The sequence below is a fragment of the Danio rerio genome, chromosome 15 (genome assembly GCF_049306965.1).
Source record: "Danio rerio strain Tuebingen ecotype United States chromosome 15, GRCz12tu, whole genome shotgun sequence".
Classification (NCBI taxonomy): Eukaryota; Metazoa; Chordata; class Actinopteri; order Cypriniformes; family Danionidae; genus Danio; species Danio rerio.
In genome coordinates this window covers 33,939,448-33,962,671 of record NC_133190.1, presented here as the reverse complement: position 1 = coordinate 33,962,671, position 23,224 = coordinate 33,939,448, and the positions used below count along the sequence as shown (strand labels likewise).

At 34.0% G+C, this 23,224-nt stretch overlaps 3 protein-coding genes across 9 annotated transcripts in view; 2 read left to right on the top strand and 1 right to left on the bottom strand.

Annotated features, from left to right (window-relative positions):
• or42e3 (odorant receptor, family 42, subfamily E, member 3) lies at positions 3,955-7,055 on the top strand. 2 transcript variants are annotated; one of them, XM_005157697.6, is made up of 2 exons: positions 3,955-4,023; positions 4,116-7,055. In XM_005157697.6, the coding sequence occupies exons 1-2, from the start codon at positions 4,006-4,008 to the stop codon at positions 5,124-5,126; spliced, it is 1,029 nt and encodes a 342-aa protein (XP_005157754.1). In that variant the 5' UTR covers positions 3,955-4,005; the 3' UTR covers positions 5,127-7,055. The 2 variants fall into 2 exon arrangements, with proteins under 2 accessions (XP_005157754.1, NP_001122244.1); NM_001128772.2 differs by lacking the exon at positions 3,955-4,023 and having other exon boundaries at positions 4,114-5,413.
• Positions 7,056-9,557: 2,502 nt separating this feature from the next.
• or42e1 (odorant receptor, family 42, subfamily E, member 1) lies at positions 9,558-11,490 on the top strand. Of its 2 annotated transcripts, XM_005157696.4 has the most exons (2): positions 9,558-9,620; positions 9,704-11,490. In XM_005157696.4, the coding sequence occupies exon 2, from the start codon at positions 9,734-9,736 to the stop codon at positions 10,712-10,714; it is 981 nt and encodes a 326-aa protein (XP_005157753.1). In that variant the 5' UTR covers positions 9,558-9,620; positions 9,704-9,733; the 3' UTR covers positions 10,715-11,490.
• Positions 11,491-15,724: 4,234 nt separating this feature from the next.
• The window catches only part of or40a1 (odorant receptor, family 40, subfamily A, member 1), a 617,996-nt gene continuing 610,496 nt past the window's right edge, over positions 15,725-23,224 (bottom strand). Inside the window, exons 2-3 of one of the 5 annotated variants that reach the window (XM_073923365.1) lie at positions 21,854-21,879; positions 15,725-16,855 (exon numbers count right to left, since the gene is read on the bottom strand). In XM_073923365.1, coding sequence (XP_073779466.1) covers positions 15,843-16,855; positions 21,854-21,872 — 1,032 coding nt within the window. In that variant the 5' untranslated portion in view covers positions 21,873-21,879 and the 3' untranslated portion in view covers positions 15,725-15,842. 5 annotated transcript variants of the gene reach the window in all.

The following is a 23,224-nucleotide window of genomic DNA, read 5'->3' as shown; positions in this document are numbered from 1 at the left end:
AGTATTTGTGTTGCTTACTGATATCAAGACACATAAGAACAAGTATTTTGACTTTTATCTGCAGTCATTGCTGTAGTAGGTTGAAATTTCATATATGGCACACTCAGTGTCTTCCATTTATTGTTCTATATTTTCTGCAAAATTATAAGATACGTGATTTGTAATTTATTAATAAGTATGTTTGTCTGAGATCTGCAGATGTAAATTTAGTCTGAAATAATCTTTACAATGTTTGGGATGATGCCTCATTTGTGTGATTGAAGACTCAAGTTTAGTTAAAGTTGTCTATTCTTAAAATTAAATTTAAATTTAAATTTGCAATGCCCTGATTTGTATTTTCAAGTATTGACAGATATTTCCTATTGTTTAAACCTGCTTATTGTATAACTATATAATAATTTAATAATAATACATTTTATTTATGATTTGATCTTCTTAAATTCAAATCCATAAAGATATACTAATAAACTAATAAATGCAACCCAATAATAACTGCAATTACTTGTTTAATTTTATTACCTAATAATAAAAAATGTCAGTGATGCCAAATGTTTAAGTCTTTTTGTTTTCTTTAAAATACGCTTGGTGAAATCATGTAATCTGTAAATATTTCACCGCTTTAGTAAAATGTGGTCAAAATCATGTCATGTTTCATAATTTGTAAATACAGTATATATGACATAATGAAATTATATACAGAAAAATAAAAAAATTGACAAAAAAAAAATAGAAAAAAGATGAGAAGCTAGTGGAGCAGAGGTAGACAAGGGAAAAAAGGTATCGAGGACCTGGTCTGGGTGCTATATGAGGGGCTGTAGACTAAAACAACCAAACTGACTACCAAAGTGGAGCCAGAATGAAGCCAGCTAACCAGGTATTACTTGTCACCACCACATTAGAGCATTTAGCCCACATCAGAACTGAAGAAGAAATCACTGTTTATAAAGTTGTAACAAACATGTAATAAACATTAGCTTCCATTGTTATTCAGGTCTAAAGGTGTGATGAGATTGTTTATGACCGCAGCTGTAGGTGTAATGTGAAGTGGGATGCTAAAAACAGAGGTGCGGATCCAAACGCAGGTTTTTTATGAGCATGGTCAGGGAGGCAACAGTCAATACTGGGGCAAACAGATGTCGTAGTAAAATATCTGACGAATGGTCAGTACAGGCAGGCAGAAGGCAATGTAAACAAACAAACAAGGCGAGTGTCAAAAACACAATCTTGTACTATCAAGAGAAGCTAATACATTTTGTACCAAAGTACAGTAGGCCTAGTATTTATCAGGCCCTCTTTTTTTTGCGATTGCTGAATCCAATGCAAAATAAACAAAAAGTCAAACATTTTTGCGATCCTGCAAAATTCTTAATTTAAATGCAAAATAATTACAAAAATGTAAATAATCTCATAAAACATCCAATTCCAAACCATATAATCAAATTATATTGAATTCAGTTTGCATTTAATTGTTTTACATGACTCCTAGATGTTACATACGCAGCTCACAGGGCGTATTTGAGTGTTTCTTGAAAAATGACATCTCACCTGTACCCTCACAGTCATTACATTACATGAAGGGTGGGGGAGAAATTACCATCGCAAAAATAAAAATAATAAGAAGTATTGCAAAAAAACACAAAGAAATCATGAAAAACTAGGGGCTCTGATTTATTAAGACATTGTATTGTGTTTGTCAGTGTGGTGGCGCTGTATTCACACTGACCATGCAACACAGACTGAAGTCTAGCATTGTCACTTTTTCATGCATTTTCGTTGGTTGACATTTGACATAGATAATACAGGCTGCAATGTCAAATTTTGAGAGATACTCTGCCGTGATGACAAATTTTCTCATTAAAATGTGGAATTATAATTTTAATCAGCTAATTTGGTCATACAGACAAGAGTAAGCAGTAGCAGATTCTCAGATAAGTTGCTGTATGGGCTGCGTTTAAAGTGCAAAATGGACTTCATCTAAAAACTTGGTTTTGAACAATGATTGTGCCACACATAAAACAGTTAATTGCTTTTGTTACACATGCACTAAAATTTTTCCTTTCAGTTCAATTCATCTTTATTAATATAGAGCTTTTACAATGTAGATTGTGTTAACGCAGCTTAACTTAGAAATTCTAGTAGATTTTCAGAGTTTAGTTTAGTTTAGTTCAGTGTGGCTTAACTTTTACTGCTGAAAGTCCAAACATTAAAGAGCAAATCCATTGATGCACAGCTCCACAAGTCCCAAACCAAGCAAGCCAGAGGCGACAGTCTTGAAGAACAAACCTCACCAATTGACGAAAGTAAAGGAAAAAACCTTGAGATGGACACAACCATTTTCTTTTGGCCAAACTTCTGTGCAGACCTGCTGTCTAGACGCCAGAGGCTGAAAAGTGGTACAGTATGGCACGATACAGGTCACCTATATGAGGCTTGCATTTCCACTGCCAAAAGGTTACCAATGGTACCCACGCAACAGATAGCTCACAGTCAGTGCAAACATCTCTTCTGTACAGTATCTTGAATCTTCACTAGCACATGTAATGTCCAAAAGGTGATGGTAATAGATAAACGTGGCAGTTTGTTCATGTTTAGGTTGCTGAAAGAATAATTTGCTCCTTTGTTTTTTCCAGCTTCTCCTTTGTTATTTTCTAGCTTCTCTCTTGCGTTTCTGAAGATTTAGAATGAGTGAAGCACTTTAATAATCTCGCGCATGTTATTATCATCAGCTCAACAAGTTCTTTATTTCAAATATAGACACGCGATCATGAGCTCTCTGGAGAAAATGAAACTGCTAGCACTTTTAGACGGCCTCGTAAAACAAAAACAGGACAAGGCAGATTTTGTTCTTCTCAGCTTTGTGGCTGTTCACCAAGATGACAACAAGGTTTGTTTGAGCTCAGGACGACCATGGCTCATTATTATATCTATATATTATTATAGTGTAGTGTCTCGACTGTGTTTTAAAAAATGGCGGTTTCTTTGTTTTTCTTCTCCTGTTATTGCAGAAGTGAGTGACATATCTCTGTAAATCAGTAGCATCCCGTTGCACGTCTAGCTCCACCTTTTGGTACCTTTTTGTTGTGAAGTACCTTTTACAAAGGGTACCCAAAATTTTGGTTAGGTTTGGTTCGCTTTTAGATACCATTTGACAGTGTAAACGGCCATAAAAGCATACCGAACCAAACTGTACCCTACCACTCAGTGAAAACGGGCCAAAGGGGTCCAGTAACAAATTGCTCAGTATGATTACATGTATTGTTACACTCCTACCTTATTCCAATGGACCCCAACAAACATTTTGCTGACTATAAAAAACTTTGCAATTACATACGGTGCCAGTTTGTTGTACTAATCCAAACTGAAAAGTCTGGTAATACCAGTGTTCTGTTAATTTGTCCTATATCTTGTTTAATTGTTAATTTAATAAGTAGGTAGCAAATCTTGATGAAGAAATATGCTACAGATTTTGATGTGGAGTGGTGTGATATAAGGTTATAATATCACCCTAATATTCCCAATAGCTAACCCCACTCTTAAACAATTTAAATACAATGTTGGTGACATAATGCGATGGGTAGGATAAAATGTCAGGACACCTTTGCTACTGTATACTGAAACTTTAATGAGAGTTAGTTGACAGGCATACATTACGTTGCTTATAGTTGTAAAAACAATTTCATCCATATACTTCTATATAATATTCAGTTTGTATTTAATGAAGAGAACAAAACATACATATTGTTTAATAGATTTCATAATTGCTAAAACATCAGAATTGGTGGTATTGTACTGTACAATACATATTACATCATTGTTTTTTCTGAATTCTCTCATGAGTTGAATCATGTGATATATTTGAATTTGTGACACGGATAGCCAGTGGTCCCTGCAGCATGAGAAAAAAAGGATGAGCATTTATAGCAGAGTACTTTAATCCAAAGCAGCTCAGAAGTTTTTTCTTGTTGCCTCTGGCTCTAAAAAATAACTACATGATATTCCAATATTATGCAAAGTTACAGAAAGGTATGTTTTGACATTGTATTTGCCATTTTAAAATGACAGTTTTTGTAAATTCTCTAGATTTTCATTGTTCTGTTTCTTATATTTATTTTCAGCTTGCTCGAAACAACAAAAGCAAATCTGCAATGAGTTCTGTAAATGCAAGTTTTTCCCAGAATATCTCCATTGTTCATCCTGAGAACTTTTTCATCATTGGACTTACGGGTATACAGCACAGTGGTTATTACTATATATTTTTATTTTTCACATATTTTATATCTGTAATTGGGAACTCTGTAGTTCTTCTCATTATAGCTCTTGAGAGGAATCTGCACAGTGCAAAGTACATTGGTGTGTTTAACTTGGCCTTGGCTGATATTGGTGAAACTAGTGCTCTGATTCCTAACATGATGAAGAATTTTCTGTTTGACTCTCAGTACATCTCCTATAATGGTTGCATGGCAAATATGTTTTTTGTGTTCCTCTTTAGTTCCATGCAAAGTTTCACTCTTGTTGTTATGGCATATGATCGTTTAATTGCAATTTGTTTGCCGCTAAGATATCATGCTATTGTCAATAATACCAGTATGATTTTAATGACTTTAGCAATTTGGGCATTTAATACTTTTGTGGTGGCCTTGATGGTGTCTTTGATCAACCGACTTTCATTCTGTGAATCCAATATGATACAGAGTTATTTTTGTGATCACGGGCCAGTTTTTAGGTTGGCTTGTAATGACAATAGCATGAATAAGATTATGGCATATGTCATTTCAGTTCTGTACATTTTAGCACCAATGGTCGTTATCGTCTTTTCATATCTGGCCATTTTTCTTGCTTTAATCAAAATCACAACTTGGGAAGGACGATTAAAAGCACTGAAGACCTGTGTGTCTCACCTGTTGTTAGTGGGAATATTTTTCCTCCCTGTATGCTGCACATACATTGCACAAGTCTTGCTTTATCTCACACCCAATGCCAGAATCATCAGCACATCTTTTTCGTATGCTGTTCCTCCAGTGCTAAATCCTATTATTTATGTTTTAAACACAGCAGAAATCAAAGACATTATTAAAAAAATGATTAAAAACAAATCTGCACCGATCAGAGAGAACATTTCAAAATGATTCTGTAACATTTTTTGTTATGTGATTGGGTCTGAATGACAGTAGAAAAAAACATCTCTGGGAAGAAGTTTTTTTTTGTGCTATTTTTTCCTATATAACCATCTTAAGAATTTACTTTTAAAGACAAAAAATGCAACCCAAACAATTCAGATTCTTAAAAAAATAAAATACATGAAACTTTTATGTTACGGTTTTTAATCCAGCTGATTTCTAGTGTTTCTGTTTGTTTGATATTGTACTGCAAAAGAAGGAAAATATTAATGTGACTTAAGTGAGAAATCGGTGCCACAGTATGTTGACATTTCATATTGCCTTAATCCTATCAATTACTGTCATTTACAAGTATTTTTGTTTCTTTTCTGCTAATTCAGTGAGAAGTGTGATCATTTTAAATATTACTTCTTGATGTTTGTGTTTTCATTCCAAGTGTCAATTTTAAAATGACCCTCTTTTTTTGTACAGTAATACATTTTTAAATATGAAACCATGATACACACAAATGTAACTTTGCATTTTCCGTTTATTTTTTCTGTTTTTAAAGCTTATTAAAATGACAGCTTTGATGCCTAAAGCTTTGATTCAAACATATGAACATCTAAAATTTATTTTAATTTACATGAATAAAAGTCGACTTGCATTAATGTAAAGTCTCAGCCTCATAAATGGTCTTTTACTGCTATCTGCTGGTAAGTTCAAATAGGCACATGTTGGATGATTCCATGTAAAACTCTCAGATAATAAGCCTGACACTGTCATTCAGATTGTATAATATTCCATAATAATTTATACCTCTTTAAATATGGAAGCCAATGTTTATTCTAAAATATGCTTGCCGGTGTAACTTTATCTAAATTTTGACAAGAATGTCTTAATATGCTTTGTTAAAAACTCTAAAATGTTGCAAGAATCTGTTATAAAAAGTATCTATTTGTTTCCCTACTGTATTACACACAGATCATGATTTTTCATTTTTTTATTACTCCTTTGAGGAAAAAATTCTTATAAAAAAATATTTGTAGTCCAGGGTGTCAATTTATACATCACCTGAAAGCTGAATAATTAAGCTCCCCATTTATGTATAAACTTAGTTAGCATAGCACAATATTTGTTCGAGATACAATTATGTGAATTAAATGTGAGGGTTTAAAATACAATGCTGAGAAAATCTCTAGAAACTTTAAAGTTGTCTAAATAAAGACACTGCACTGTAAAAACATCAAAGGAGAACACGTTTTAGTGGTTTTAAAAACCAAGCTGACTGGGTAATTTGAGCTGTATCTGCAGTGTGAGCTTGTTTTCTATTAAAATGTCTAATAATTGTAAGATTATTTGTAAAATATTTTTTACTCCCACCATCTCAAATTACTATTGCCTTTCTTTATGTTTGGTTATTTAACTTTATAGTCAAACTACAGAGGATTTCTGTGTCACCCTGGATCCTGATACCAGGCCTTGTAACCAACAGCTTGATTATTAAAAAAAGGTAAAACAAAATTGTCATAAAGGTGGTGCACAGACACACATCCCCGATATTCAGCATTTGGTGCCTCTATGGTGATGAAATTTCCAATTTGGATCATATGTTTGAAACTTTAAGGGGTAGAAACTGAATTAACCCATGTCCATACATTGCCACCAAGACTCAGTTGAGTCAAGTGCTAGAAAATGTTCATTTTATTTTTTTGCCATTTTTGTTTTTCTTGTAAAAAAAAAAAAAAAAAAAAAAAAAACCCTAAAAGGTCTTGGTATTATTACACCCTAAAATAGACACATTTACACTAGCTGTTCTGCTTAGACAACTTTATAAAAAAATATTAGAAACAATTATAAAACCAGAATAGGACAATAAGAATTGTCATAAAATTTTAAATCATGGTTTTCCTGAAAATAAATGTGATATAATATTTTTGGCATATCAACCATCCCGACCTCATTAAAAAAAAAAAAAACTTGACAGTGCTATACAAATAGTTTAAATAAACTTTTTAAAGTTAAGCAAAATCGTGTCCATTTTCACACAAGCCGATGTAACTGCCCATTTGTTGTCTATTTTTCTGGTTTAATCTGAACCTAAATATTGACAATCATGGCCTAATATATGAAAACTTATTATAGTTTTGATTGCTTCATATAGACTTGAAATAAATATTCCCATTGACAGTGAAGGTTTTTTGTGCACTGTTAACCAACTTGTGTTCTAACCGCCTGCTGTGCCTTGCATTTTTGACAAAACGCACTGTGCAACTGCAGTTGAACAGAGGTAAAGTCCCTTAATAGGGCACCTATGATGCAAAATCAACTTTTGGAAGCTGTTTGGACAGAAATGTGTGTAGGTATAGTGTGTCCACAGTCATATTTGTGTGATACAAACACAACTAATCAGTTTGTTTTTGTCCTGAGGTTAAAATAGGAGCCATATCCCAGTGCTTTTGAAGTGTCCATCCAATCTGACCTCATAAATCGCATGACAGCAGCTTCAACTTCTTGAAACAAAAAGGCTGCTGCCATTTTGGTAGGAGATTTGCCATCAAGACCCAGTTGGACAGTTTCGGAAAATGTGATATTTCCCCATTCAAATTGAATGCCTGTGAGAATGCCAGAGAGGCATTTCAAAAATGGCTGCCAAGTTAAATTAATTGCTTTAAAGGAGACCTATGGGAATTGAGAATCATTAGCAATTTGTGCCCAGGGCTACATTAGAAAAGAAAAGCACATCGTGGCTGTTGTATTTTAATCATGATTACGCATTTCTTTGTTTATATGGTTTCTGGAACTGTCCTACACCAGACTTCACATGCCAGGTACGACATCATACAAAATGAACTACCAAGCAAACTGACCATTAAGGAAAAGCTGACCATGAACCATGATCATGGATCACAATCGCGTTTAGGTTGTTTTTGTTATTATTTGGTGCTAGTGTTTTCACTATACTGGAATTCTGGTACCAATCACTACTGAATTGTCTAAAACGTCCATTTCCCGCTAATATTTCAGTGCTGTTAAGCATGTTTTTAACACCGCTGATTGGCATTGTATTCATGTGCTTAACAGAAATGATTATGAATGGCCGTAAAGGTCATCAGCTCACTGCACTTCCCCAGTTTTCACCGAGCTCGAAAACAGATACAAGGACACTTAAGTGTTTTAAAATCACGTTGATCTGCTGGTCAATCTATGAGCTGATATACAAGCGATCCGCTGATGAATCGACTGATCTATGTGGCTTTGAAATACTCAAGTGTCCCTGTATCTGTGTTCCCATTCTGTGAACAGCAGTGAAGTGAGGTGAACTGATGACCTCTATGACCTCTGTTGAGCATGTGAACACAATGGCCAATCAGCGGTGTTTGAGTATGCAATCAAGAGTGGACGTTTTAAAATTTTCAATACCGATTGGTACTGAATTTATAGTATCATAACAAAATTTGTTGATATGTGAAGAATCCCCATGAAAGCAATTATTTTATTCATCAATAATATGTCCCTTTAAATGGCATTTTTTAAAACAAAACTCATACCACCCCATAGCATTAGTTTTACCCAGAAACTTCAGGTAAATGTATGGTGAAGCATGAAGATAGCCCTGATTATGTATTCCTAATGAGCCTGGGTTACAAAAAAGACGATTTTAGAGCTGAAAAGTGTTTTTAGTGTGATCCCTTATACATTATATTATAAAATAAACAAATTCAAAGAAAGGTTTAATTCACTTTCACATGCTAGGATTAAATGACGCATGTATTAGATATATGACAGTAGGCCTATAATACTGACTAATGCCTCATTCACGCTAGCAGTGACTTTGTATCTGTCTGTCACTCTGGGTGGCGACCTGCTTCAAACGCTGATCTGTGAAGCTATGTACAGCACGCACACAACCGGCCTCTGAGCGAGCTGCGAGAGCATCACCTGAGCACTACTGGTGCTCTTATTTGCTGTCGCTCAAGAAAATCGCTTTTGATTTGTATAGAATTGAAAGATTCTGAACTTTGTCTTCCGACATGCTCACCTGGTTGCCAATGGTCGATCGCATAGACAGAGGTTGCCTGAAGTTGCTCGCTCTTCGTTAAAATGAACAGTTGCTTTGCCACTGCGAGTCGTAGTGTGAATGAGGCTTAAAGCTATTAGATGATAATAAATACACAATGACTTTTACAATTATATCCTTTTAAAATTGTTTATTTTATGATGAAATGATTATTATAGTATTATAATTATTATTAGTATAACTAAAAGAGAGCACAAGGGCAGTTGTTTTTATGTAAAAACGCATTGGTATTACATCATTGTGTTTTCTGTATGCTCTCAAGAGATGAGATGCGGATATATTTAGGTTCACTGAAACAGACCGCCAAAGATCTCGGTGGCATGCTTGAATAAGGACAAACGTTTATGCGGTATTGGTTCCGTCGAGTTTACAAGACAGTCACTGTCATTGCTGGCTCTAAAACTTTGGAGTTATTCAAATATTATGCAAAGTTATTTTAAAAGGTATATACAATTTTAAAAATTGTAGTTACTGTTTAGAAATGACAATTCTGTACATTTTTTATCATCTCTTTTTTATTTTTTAGATTTTTCAAAACACAAGACGCAAAGCTGCCATGAGTTCTGTAAATGCAAGTTTTTCCAAGAATATCTCCATCGTTCATCCTGAATACTTTTTCGTCATTGGGCTCACAGGTATAGGGTACAGCAGTTATTACTATATATTCTTATTCATCACGTATTTCATAACTGTAGTTGGGAATACTGCAGTCATTCTCATTATAGTTCTTGACCGGAGGCTGCACAGTGCAAAGTACATTGGTATGTTTAACTTGGCCTTGGCTGACTTTGGGGAAGCTAACGCACTGATTCCTAACATGATGAAGACTTTTCTGTTTGACTCTCAGTACATCTACTACAATGCTTGTATGGCAAATATGTTTTTTGTGTTCCTCTTTAGTACTATGCAAAGTTTCACTCTTGTTGTTATGGCGTATGATCGTTTAATTGCAATTTGTTTGCCATTGAGATATCATAGCATTGTCAATAATTCCAATATGATTTTAATTTTCTCAGCAATATGGGCTTTTAATTCTTCTGTGGTGGCCTTGATGGTGTCTTTGATTGACCGACTTTCATTCTGTGAATCTAATATGATACAGAGTTATTTTTGTGATCATGGACCAGTGTATAGGTTGGCATGCAGTGACATTAGCAAAAATAAGATTATGGCGTATGTCATTTCAGCTATGTACATTATAGCACCAATGGTCGTTATTGTCTTTTCATATCTGGGCATTTTTCTTGCTTTAATCAAAATCACAACTTGGGAAGGACGATTAAAAGCACTGAAGACCTGTGTGTCTCACCTGTTGTTAGTAGGAATTTTTTTCCTCCCCTTATTCTGCACATACCTTGCCCAGCTCTTGCTTTCACTGAATCCTAATGCCAGAGTCATCAGCACATCTCTGTCATATGCAATTCCACCAATGCTAAATCCTATTATTTATGTTTTAAACACAGGTGAAATTAAGGACCTAATTCGAAAAATGCTTAAAAGCAGATCTGCACCGATCAGAGAGAACATTTCCAAATGAGGCTGTAAAATTTTTCATTATTTAATTGGGTCTGTTTGACGCTAGAAAAGTTTGTTAATTATATATCCTCATAATCAATTCAAATTCTCAAAGAAATATAATATATGAAACTGTTCTGTGACCTTTATTAATCAAGCTGGTTTGCTTTTGTTCTATTGATATTGTGACAGTAAATGAAGAAGTAAAAAACGTGATTTAAGTGACCAATCATTGCCATAGTATGTTGACATATTTTATACAACCTTAAACACATCATTCACTGTGATTTACTTGTATTTTTGGTTGATAAAATCAACTTAAAAGTGTGATTAAAATAAATATTATTTCAAAATGTTTTTCTTTTTTTCCATAAGCTAATGTTATAATGAGCATGTTGGTCTCCACATTTCCCATTCTTCTCTGTATAGTATACATAACATGAAAGCATAATACACACAAATGTAAGTTTCCATTTATTGTGTCTGTTTTTAAAGGTCATCAAAGGTCATAATGACCTCTTTGATACTGAAAGGTAATAACACACATCAATGTAAAGTCTCAGCCTCATAATGGTCTTTTACTGCCCTCTACTGGTATCTTCAAGTAGGTGCATAATGTTTGAGTCTATGTATCTTAACCCAGACAGTGTCATATAATTATTATTTCTTCAAAATGTCTTTAAATTTGGAAACCAATGTTTATCCTGAAATATGCTTGTTGGTGTAACTTTAATATGTTTAACTCTAAAATTTTGTAAGAATATAACTGTTGTAAAAATAAAAGTCTTCTAATCTTTATAAGTCTCTCCATCTATTTTGTATCCATTTGTTTCCCTAAAACACATGGATCATGATTTCTGTGCATAACTTCTTTGGGAATACAGTGACTCTGGGCTCCAATCTTTTTTTAATTAAGGTTTGTACATCCCCAGAAAGCTGAATAAATAAGCTTTCCATTGATGTAATGACTTTGTTAGGACAATATTTGTCAGAAATACAACTACATGAAAATCTGGAATCTGGCATATTCATTTATACATTTTCTTTTCAGCTTAGTCCCATTATTAAACTGGGGTCGCCACAGGGGAATGAACCATTAACTTATGCAGCATATATTCTACGCAGTGGATGCCCTGCCAGCTGCAACCCACTACTGGGAAACACCCAAACACACTCATACACTACAGTTAATTTAGCTTACCGAGTTCCCCTATACCACATGTCGTACCACAAACCAGAGCACCCAGGCAAAACCCATGTGAACATAAGGAGAACATGCAAACTCCAGACAGAAATGCCAAATGACCCAGCCGAGGCTCGAACCAGCGACCTTTTTGCTGTGAGGGAATTGTGCTTTCCACTGAGGGAATTAATACAGTATTATAGGCATCTGGGAGCAATAGTGATAATAGCACTAACATACTGTACACATATTCCCAATACAGCATGAAGGTTTTCCATAAAGATTATTTCCAGATCAAATCCCAGAGCAATAGTTTGATACAATTATGCTAAATTCCCATTATTTAATTATGCTAAATTCGAATTATTACAGCATTGAACTTTTTTATCTATACAGCAGCTCTTAAATTAAAAATGAATACATTTCTATTAGAGGATAAATTGCTGAGCAAATAAAAATCTGGATGCAAAAATGGACAACAGCAACCTAATCACATGCAATATATAATATATATATTTAATGGATGTTCACTCATACACACGTGCACACACGCACACACACACATACAAACAAATTAATATTTCAGTCATCAGTCACTCATCGTTCAGTTGTTTTAAACCTTTATAAGTATTTTTTTCTTCTGTTAAACATAAAATAAGATATTTAGAAAAATGCTGAAAAGCTGTAACCATTGACTTCTGTAGTATTTGTTTTTCCTACTATTTAAGTCAATGGTTACAGATTTCCAGCATTCTTCAGAATACCTTTTTAAAGAAAGAAACTCATAAAGGTTTGAAGCCATTGAGTAAATTTTCATTTTTGGGTGAACTATCCTTTAAGCAAACTAAGTGACAGATGAGACTAAAAGCAAATTTTGAACCTACTAAGGATGACAAAAGGGGAAAAACACTGGAGAATCAAATAGTTCATTTTTTGGATGTTTATTCATTAAAACAATTGGTTGATTGTCTTATTTTCTAAACAAAAACAACATGGTAAAATCTATAATGGTGTGTAATATTACAGCTTAAAATCTTTGTTTTAAATTGTCATTGATCTCTTTGATGGCAAAGCTGAATTTCCTGCAGTCATTATAGCAATCATCTATAGCACAAAATTCTTTAGAAATTCCCTTTAATATTAAGCTCAATTTTTAAAAAGAAAATCAAATGCTGCTCAATATTTTGTGGAAACCATGATCATTTCTTCAAGATTTCTTTGTTGAATGCAAAGATCAAGACTCAAAAAACAACTCTGATATATTTTATAACAATACTTACTCAATATCATTCAAAATGATTGCTTTCATTTGGAACAAAATCTTACCTTCACCCTACATTTTGTACAGTTGTGTATATTCACACTATACAATTAAATAAATCATTAAAATTGAGTAAAAAGATCTGAAACATTGACACACAAATGAAGGGGAGTCATGTTGGTGTTTGTACTATTAAATGAACACCAATGCCATTGTATTTGGATTAAAATCCTTGAACTGGGTGCAATTTTGATAACAGGGTTTCTGCTGATGGGCTTATGCGGGGCCCTGGGATATCGGAAACTGATAAAAGCGGTCAGCGCAGCTCAAAACCCCACTAGGCTGGCCGGCTTGATTGAAACACTGATGGGTAGGGTCGCGAATCAGACTATGGTCCTTGACCGCAAACTGGAAACCATCGAGGTGAAGCTAGCGGCTCTGCAACAAATTTTGGCCAGATCGGGAGACGAGTGATGGACATTAAATATCTGTGAAATTGGCAGATATTGACCTAAAGTGGAAGTATCTTACTGTCTTTTTTTCGGCTCTCCTCTTACTCCTGCCAGACGGCCTCGGCTGGAAGTAAACAACTCCCTGGGATAAGCAAGATAAGCGGACGCTCTGAAATTCCTGCCCCTGTCAAGGACACCTGCGGGACTCTGGACTATGCAGGCTCACACACACACACACAAACATATCTACAGATAAACATTCACCACCGATCCCCATCCAAACGCCTTCGTGTGCTTTTACCCACGTGGGGCGTGGGCGGGGCTGTGACTTGCGCCGGAAATGGCTGCTAGACCAGTTGGCTGCCCGCACTCAACGGACTGTTTTCCATTACCCCTGTTCCCATCCCCTCTGTCTATGTTGTGTCTTGCCGGTGTGCTTATGCTAAGATAGGGCTGTTTTTCTCCCTTTTCTCACTTTGTCCTAATCAAGGGCAAGCTGAGGGAGCGTTTTTTTTTTTGCCTAACTGTCCAAATGTATCTTTCTTCGTTTCTAAATGCTACCTCCTAAGATCTGTCTCCCCTGAAAAGTTGTTTGTGATGTTTTGTGTATGGTCTGGGGGGTCCAATTTCGCTATACGAAAGTGTAGTGACAAATAAAGGCTTGATTGATTGATTGATTGATTGAATTGATAAACAAAAAAGTAAAAATCTTAAAAAGAAAACTCTCTGTATGGGAAAGCTTTATATGTGATTCTGTTACATCATCAAGCTTATACTTCCATAGTCCCAACAAGAACAACAACAGCATAATGTCACCAAATGATAATCTCATAACAACGGTTGTTTTTTTTTCATAATTCAGTGCATGTCTGTGGCATTGCAAACCCTTTGCCAACAAAAAGTGTGTGTGTGTGTGTTTTACTTTTTTATACTGTAGCAACACATTTACGTTGTTTAAAGTCACATTCACACACTTTGTAACTAATTGCCTTTATAACTGTATCAATTCCTAATTTGTTTATTTTAAAAAAGCCCTATGTGAAATGAACAGGGTTTCTTAACAGATATAATAGGATTTAATACTTTTTATATGCAGTATTAAGTTGTGCACATACTTCTGTAAGTTCATATGACATGCCTGTTGAAAAATAAGGAGCTCTCCTATACAACAGATGTTATAGAAATAATATATAAGTTGAAGTTAGAAAATATCCTCTCATCAGATGTTATTAAGGAGCTTTATTCAAATGGCCTTTAGGCTATGCTGTGCTATATATGATTATATTACTCAGTTGCTGTAGCTGAAAACTACTGTTAAATACCTGAAAAGCATGACAATCACTATTGTTCGTGCTATTGCTTGTAAATGGATTATTTTATTTTTATTTGACAATATCTCCAAGCCAAGAGCCTAAAACCGTAATCCAAATTGAACTGTGAGCAATCTGTATCATTGCACTCTTAGCATGGACAATATTCGGTCATAATTCTGACTGGTGGATCTTGGCTTTGTATTGCTGTTAGAAGTTGGCCCTTTTTAGGCTTATAGTGTGTGAATATGTTGTGAAGCATGTTGTGTGTTTTTCTGCCATCTTGTGGGTAAATGAAGAATGCGTTATACATATATCCCACTGAAATATTATAGAAATAACTTGCAATTGACTATTTTACAATATTCATGATTAGGTTAATCAATTTGACCGCTAGTGTTCTTAATTACTGATGAAGATGATGATGAGGATGATGATGTCAGCAAACAAGGCTTTTTTAATATCAAACGCATTTCAAGATTAATAAATGACAAGTCTTAATTACTGAAAACTGGCAAATATGGACATATATTTATCAAAAATGCAATACAAAGCACGACTACATAAGATGTTATTGTGTTATATTATGTGTTTGTACAGTAACCATTGGCTCTTATTAATTTTAGCCATCAATTTACAGTTTTTCCATCCTCAGCAGTTCTAACAGTTATACATTATGAAACTTTATTTGAATTTCCTCACATTGATTAAATGAATAAATAAAAAGTCAAGAACATTTGACAGCACTAAATTGAATGAATACATAAATGCTGGATTATAAATAAACAACACATTAATGCCTTGATGAAGAAAAATTGATTCAACAAGTTCAAACATTTTTGTTTTATTTTCCTGCAACATTATTACAAAATTCATAACTGTTGAAACATAGTTTACAGCTTTACACATCAAAAGTAACTTCTAGTCTGGATGGAACAAAGCAGTCATTGTTGTAAAGCCTTGACCTCAGTTTTAATGATCTGTTGAGCCACTTTTGATTGTCTAAAAAGTTTGACCATCCTTTCTTTAAGTTCATCAGTCTTTAAGCTGTAGATGATGGGGTTCAACATTGCTGGAACGGTAACAGAAACAGTCAGTATTGCTGTTAAAAGATCAACATTCTGAACTAATCGCAAGTTCCCTAGCACATACGCTATAATGACTGGCATGTAATACAGCATGACCAGCATCATATGAGTAAGACAGGTGTGAAAGGCCTTCCAGCGCTGGGTTACAGAGGCAATCCGCATCACAGCAATCACTACAATCACATATGTGAAAACAATAAAAAACAAAGGGCCCAGCAAGGTGATCATTGTCTTAACAGTTCCTAGTTGTCGGTTATAAGTAGTGTCTGTACAAGCCAGTCTGTAAACTGGGCCATGTTCACAACAACAGCTCAGTACTGCTCTGGAGCTACAGTAAGGAAGCCTAGAGGCAAAAATGACTGGAAAAATATCCAGCAGAGTAACTAGAATCCAGATCAATGCTATGATAAGCAGCATCCTCAGGTTGGTGTTTATGGTAGAGTAACGCAGAGGCCAGCAGATGGCGATCAGACGATCATATGCCAGAAGAGCAAGAGAGAAAGACTCCATGTCACCAAAAAAATGCATGAAGAACATTTGAGAAAAACAGGCGCCAAATGAGATATAGTTCTGGTTGAACACAAAAACAGGCACCATTTGAGGAATAATAACACTATTGATTGAAATGTCGACGACGGCTAGATTACACACAGCAAGATACTTGGGGTTCTGTAAGCTGGAGTTCATGAGGACAACAGAGAGGAGAACAAGATTGCCCAGCAAGGTGATGATGTAGATGATCGCCAAGCCCAAAATCAGGTAGTTTTTGGTTGGCAAAGTTTGGAAGGCAGTCAGATAAAATCCTTCATTGAAAGAAGCCGTTCCATTGCTGAATGTGACTGACAAATTCATTTGAACTCCGGTAAAAGCTGAAATAAACACAGTTAATTCATTTACAGCTACAGTGTGACAAAAGAAATGAAAGTAAAATGTAATTTTGTAAATAAAATGAATATTAATAAAACATAATACAGCAAATTGTATATCAATTAGCATGGAAGAATACTAAAATCACACATTTATAGACTCATAAATTAAAATATAAGTACAGTAACTGAAAACGTTTAACAAATACATCAGAACTAGTTTTCAGTTTAATGAACAAGTGCAAAGATACCTAACTGCTCTGTAGATCTGCCTTTGGTTTGAAATCTTGCAGTGTTACTAGAAAGGGGCTTTATAAAGGGCTGTTAAACTAATGAACTGGTCTAATGGGTTTAATTAACCAGTGTGTCCAAACAAAGAAATAATTACCTTGACTTGAAGTCTTGTTAGTTTAGAAAAACTTTTCTCAGGAGTATTTAATTACTATTGTAATTATATCCATAATTGTTGGTGTGAAAGTGTTTTTACATTTTTGCCCCACAGAGGCAAGCAAGATCAAAACAATGTATCTTGCATTAGTGCATTAGGCGAGATTTCATCAATTTTTAGTGACGTTTCATGTGTCATTAATGTCTGTTTGTCATGGCGAAAAATGTAAACACAATCCACAAAAATATATAAATAATTCACATTTTAAATATACATTTACAAAACAAAATAATTCACATTCACATATGCAATGACTATCAATTTGCCCATGCTTGTTTTATTCTGAAGATTTATTCAGACTTATTTAATCAAATTGTACATTGCACTTTTTCCACATTTATACATGGTATATTTGTATCATAGGTGTCCAAGCCTGCTACCCACTATCCACCGGATATCCCTTAGCTACCCTAAATAAACACATCTGAACTCATTAATTAAAACCTGAAGCTAAAATCTACAGCTCACCCAATTTAAAGTATTTGATATGGTTCACTCAGATTTGTTAATCCCTATAAGAGGATTAAGTATTTTTTATTTGTGTTAATAGATATGCTACCATGCATAATCAAACACATGGCTTTTAAAAGCATACTTCTTTTGATATTATGTGCAAATGCACACACACATGAAAAACAATATAGCTGTTTCTAAATAGGTATTTTAGCCATGCCATAGTTGTGTATTATACTGTATGTGACCACGAACCACAAAAACCTTTTTTAATTGAGATGCATGTGGGACATGGTATGCATCTAAATAAATAAGCTTTCTATTGTTGAAAACATTGTTAAGATTGAATTATTTCTGGCCAAAAAAAAAAAATCTTGTGTGTTAAAATATATAAATATATAAAAAAAATGTCCTTAAAGTTGTCTAAATTAATTTCTTAGGAATCCACATTGCCAATCATAATTTGAGTTTTCATATTTTTAAGGTTGAAAATTTACAAAATGTCTTCATGGAACATGATTTTTTATCATTATTCTAACAGTTGTGCCATAAAAGAAAAATCTAGGATGTTGACCCATACAATGTATTTTGGTTTATTGCCAAGCATTTACCAGTGCAAGTTAAGGTTGGATTTGTGCCCTATGGTCACATGTATTATAGTATTTGCAGCACTTTGTTAATGAATACTCCTGCATACACTAAAATGTCTTTGTATATGATTAGAAAAGAGTTGCAGACATACTTTAATCCGCACACAAGTGCTCATCAATGCAGGCCTGAATTGTTGTAGTCATATAAGTTGTTCAGTACTGACATCTTGTGGACCAGATAAATAATCCACAAATAATTAATATGTGCAAGCTGCTGTTCTGAGGACATTAGCATCATGCATGATGTACAGCAGGGGCGGACTGGGACAAAAAATTCTGCCCTGGCACTGTTGCCACACCAGCCCACATTACCACACCGACACAGCCCCACCCACGGACACACACTTTCACTATTTATTTTGATGTAAAGAGGGTGAAATAATATGACATTCTTGCCAGATTTTGATTATGTCCGGGTAACCTTAGATTGGGTCGGCCAAATGCTTAACATTTATTATTATTATTTTTTTAATTATCATCATCATAATATCACATCTAGCAAGAGATAAAGGCTGTCTGCACTTAAAAACAATACTTTTTATTGTTATTAAAAAAAAAAAAAACTGACCGGCCCACATTTAAAAATTGGTCTGGCCCTTCTGACATTTGCCAGAATTGCCAGATGGCCAGTCCGCCCCTGATGTACAGTATGGTACCCTAGCATAGAGGAACAGGAAAAGTGATTTTCGGGGGTTAATGCATGGTAGTGCTTATCAAATATATAATGTGTGCTTGCAATCCTTGGTTATCTGAGGAAGATCTTGCTTCATGTTGCATGCTTATAATTTAACCAAGTTTAACAATTAATAAAGAGTATTCATTTGAAGCCTACTGATATTTCAAACTACCCAGTCTAAACCCTTTAATGTCCTTATTCATTATTTGCTTAGCAATATCATTTTTACCCAGGCCATGTGATGCAACGAGACTACAGTAAATGCAATGCCATACCAGCAACACATCTTTGATAGTAGCCTAAACTGGTGTCCCTGTTTATTTAGAATAATAGATTTGCTTATCATAAACAGATTCCATTTTCATCAGTCAATAACATTAAAGAACCTTTATTTTAAGAGTGAAGGAGAATTAAAAGTATTCAAAATGACAGCTTTTTCTCTAGTCAATAAATAAATTAATAAATGATATAGGCTGCACAACCTATAGTGTTTTTTGACTGTTCAAATCGTGTGCTTGAATATGAGAGTAGGCAGTCAGTTGTATATAACTATAACATTATAATTCCTCAATATTTTAATGTGGTTGTTAACATTTTGTTAACATGTTAAGTGTGAAACATTTCTTTTTACTGGGTGAAAAGTAGTGTTTAGAAAGACAAACAGCTGTGTAAAGTCTTGCCATTACCATTACTATGTACCTCTGAATGCCACATTTGACTTTTCAAAGTATTTTTAATGTCAGTAGGCTTTGTAACTACAGCTGTTCTGTGTATAACAAAAAATAGAGAAATCACATGAGGGGTGTTTGGTTACTTCATGTCTTGAAAATGTATTTCTTTGTTTGTCAGTGACCCAACATACTTTATTAAACATTATGTGTGAGGTTCATGAATCATTACAAAAGCAAACGTGTGATCTGACATTGGAAATAAACGCTTTACCTAGTGGAAAAGCGTGGGAACGCATGTTCATGATTATTCAGAAACACGCTTTGTTCATTTCATTGTTTTTAGTGAATATTATGTCTGAAATGTGCACCATTCATTCATATGGCCATTCATAGCCATACAGGTCTTTAGATTGTATTTCTTAAAATGACTGAACTCACTGAACCATGACAAAAAAGTGAACCATACAAAACATATTTTACAATAAAAAGCAGACGTTTTGTTTGGTTAAACATGCATCCAAAATGTAATAATAATCATGTTTAGGTGTTTTCACATTTATTAATAGGACAGTGAAGAGTAAAAAACATTTTTTAATAGGGGAGAGTGGGGACAGTTGCAACACGTTTTGCATTTCATTTAGTTTCTCAGAGACAAATAATTTGTGGCAACCCAATATTTTAATATAATAAACCCACCTATATTAGACACCAACCTACATTGCTATAATGTGTACAAATGATAATGTAAACAGAATTTAAACTTAAACAGACAAAGTCAAAAGTTGCAACTGACCTCTAGCAGAAGGACGGATGGTTGCAACAACCCATGTGGACAGTTGCAACATTTAATAAAATGTGATAATAAAAACTGAACTGAAACTGAACAAAAATGTATTTTTTACTGAAAATCTAGATTGAACCTTTACTAAACTACTTTGAACTTTGTTGATTTGGTAATAGAAAACAGGAAGAAAACTTTAAGTGCAACTTGACGTTAAACAAAAACAAATACTAACTGATTTCTCTAGAATTTTTTTGGCCATGCGAAAGGAAGAGGGATTTTTAAAGGTATCAGAAATGATGACCCGGGTCAAATGGGTCTAATGCAATCAAAAATATACTGTAATTGCCTTGATTGGTTATGCAAGATCAAATTTTCTCACGAGCATTTAGTTTAGTGATCTAAATAAAATTTTTTTGTCTTTATACTTTGACCCATAAAAGCAAACATGTTCAAAACGAACTGTTTTGCACTTTTTAACCAGGCCAAGATGTCATATCCTTTTGAGACAATAACCTTATGAAAATTAGGCTTTATATTATAAGTTTAGTAACAATGATTTATAGATTATCATTTGTAAAACTACTGTTTAGTTCGTTAGACAATAGTTAGTTTAGTAAAGCCACTGTAAATATGTGGTTACCAGGATTTAATTACATTTATCATTAATTAAATTTAATTACAAACAAACACATTTTAGTAGGCCTGTCACAATAAACATTATATCGACTTATTGTGCAATACTTTGTGATGTCAATAATTTTACCATTGCAATATATCTTACCATATTCACAAATAAGCCATTTTACAATTTACATTCTATCTCACCGGTGTCAAAGTTTATAATTGGGCATTTTCCTAATAGGACATTTAACAGTATATATAATATGGTATTTACATTTTTAACATCAAATAAAAATCTAAGTAATCTTAAGAATGGTAAGTATTTTGAAGTGTTTATGGCTTTTTGCATTATTATACTGTTTTATATATTCATGTTATATCATTATATATTATTGATATACTTACTTAGCTACTCCCAGGGCTGTTTATATCGAAGTTGATATTTAGCCGCACCGTGTTGCTGTATTGTAACACCAATCTTATTTTAACGAGTATAGTAAACTTCATATCTTTTATATTAAAAATCCCAGGAATAAAAAATGAAGATGAAGACAAAACCATGGACAGGTTTGTTCTTCTTAAACATTTATTTTTCTTAAACACTTTTACCTGAGCATTGGAAGGACATTTCTAGATCTGCATTTTTTAAGTCAAGTCAATATTTATTTATAAAGTACTTTTAAAAAACAAGTGCTTACCCAAGTGCTGTACACACATTCACCATCTAAAACAAAGGACAAATACAACAGACATTGGACTTTTGTATGGTATTTAAAGCCAAAGAGTAAAAATAGGTTTTAAGACTAGATTTAAAAAACAGAAAGGGTTGTGGCCTGCTCATAATGGAGAGGCAAATTATTTTAAGTACGGGGCAACCACTGCAAAGGCACAGTCCCCTCCTGGTTTTTAACTTTGTGCGTGGAACAGCCAAAAGTCACTAATCAGCACATCTAAGTGCCCTTGATGGAGTGTACAATTAAATGAATGAAGACAAATATCTTGGTGCTAGTCCATTTAGGCATTTAAACACCAAAACTAGACTGTTTATCCAGTTCACTATCATCAAGTCACTATCCATAATAACACCCAGGTTTTTTACATTAGTTTTTACAAAAGGATTTAACACACCAAGATCCAGACAATCCTAAGTTCCCCCGGATCCAAAAACCACCACTTCTGTCTTTTCTTCAATGCACATTAAAAATTTAGTGCCAACTAACATGTAATGTCCTTAAGACAGTCAAAAATGGTGTTAAGGACCCAGCATCCATTTTAAGGGAAAATAAAGCTGTGCATCGTAAAAAGGAAATGAAGTCCCATACTTTCTACAAATAGACCTCAAATAGGCCCTTTTTAAGGCCTTATGAGATCAAAAATGTACACTTTTATTAATAACTAAAATACGGGCCAGTAACTGTTATGTTTATGAGGTCTCATGTCAAAAAACTGCCAAAAACATTCATACAGATCATGCAAAATCATCAAAACCAAATCAGGCCTTTATCTTAATACTTTATTTAAGAATAATAGTTTAAAAAAATTCCATAAACAATTCAAAATGACAATATAATATAAGCATAAAAGATAAGAAACTTCAGCACCTCGTGCAGGTCCCTAAGAGACTCATTATTTTGTTTTGACAAATCCACATCTATGGTTCCCCATAGAGAGCGAAGAAACAAACAGGACTAATGAAACAAAACACATTCATTAATCTAATGACTGATTACAGTTGCAAAAGACTGACATATGGGAATAACATCTAACATGTCTCAAGGTAGATGAGCTCATGATGACACAGTGTTTGGACAGCCAATAAGAGTGGAGTTTGCCATGACACAATTCTGTTTTGACCAATAGACTGCTAGTTGGTATAATAAATTGGACATGTTAGAGAACCTTGCAGCAACCTCTGGAAACATGGCTTGCTGTATGTGTCTCAAACATCTGTCCATAATAATTCTTTATAAATGTGTCATATATTATCTTATATTATCTTATATTATATTATATTATATTATATTATATTATATTATATTATATTATATTATATTATATTATATTATATT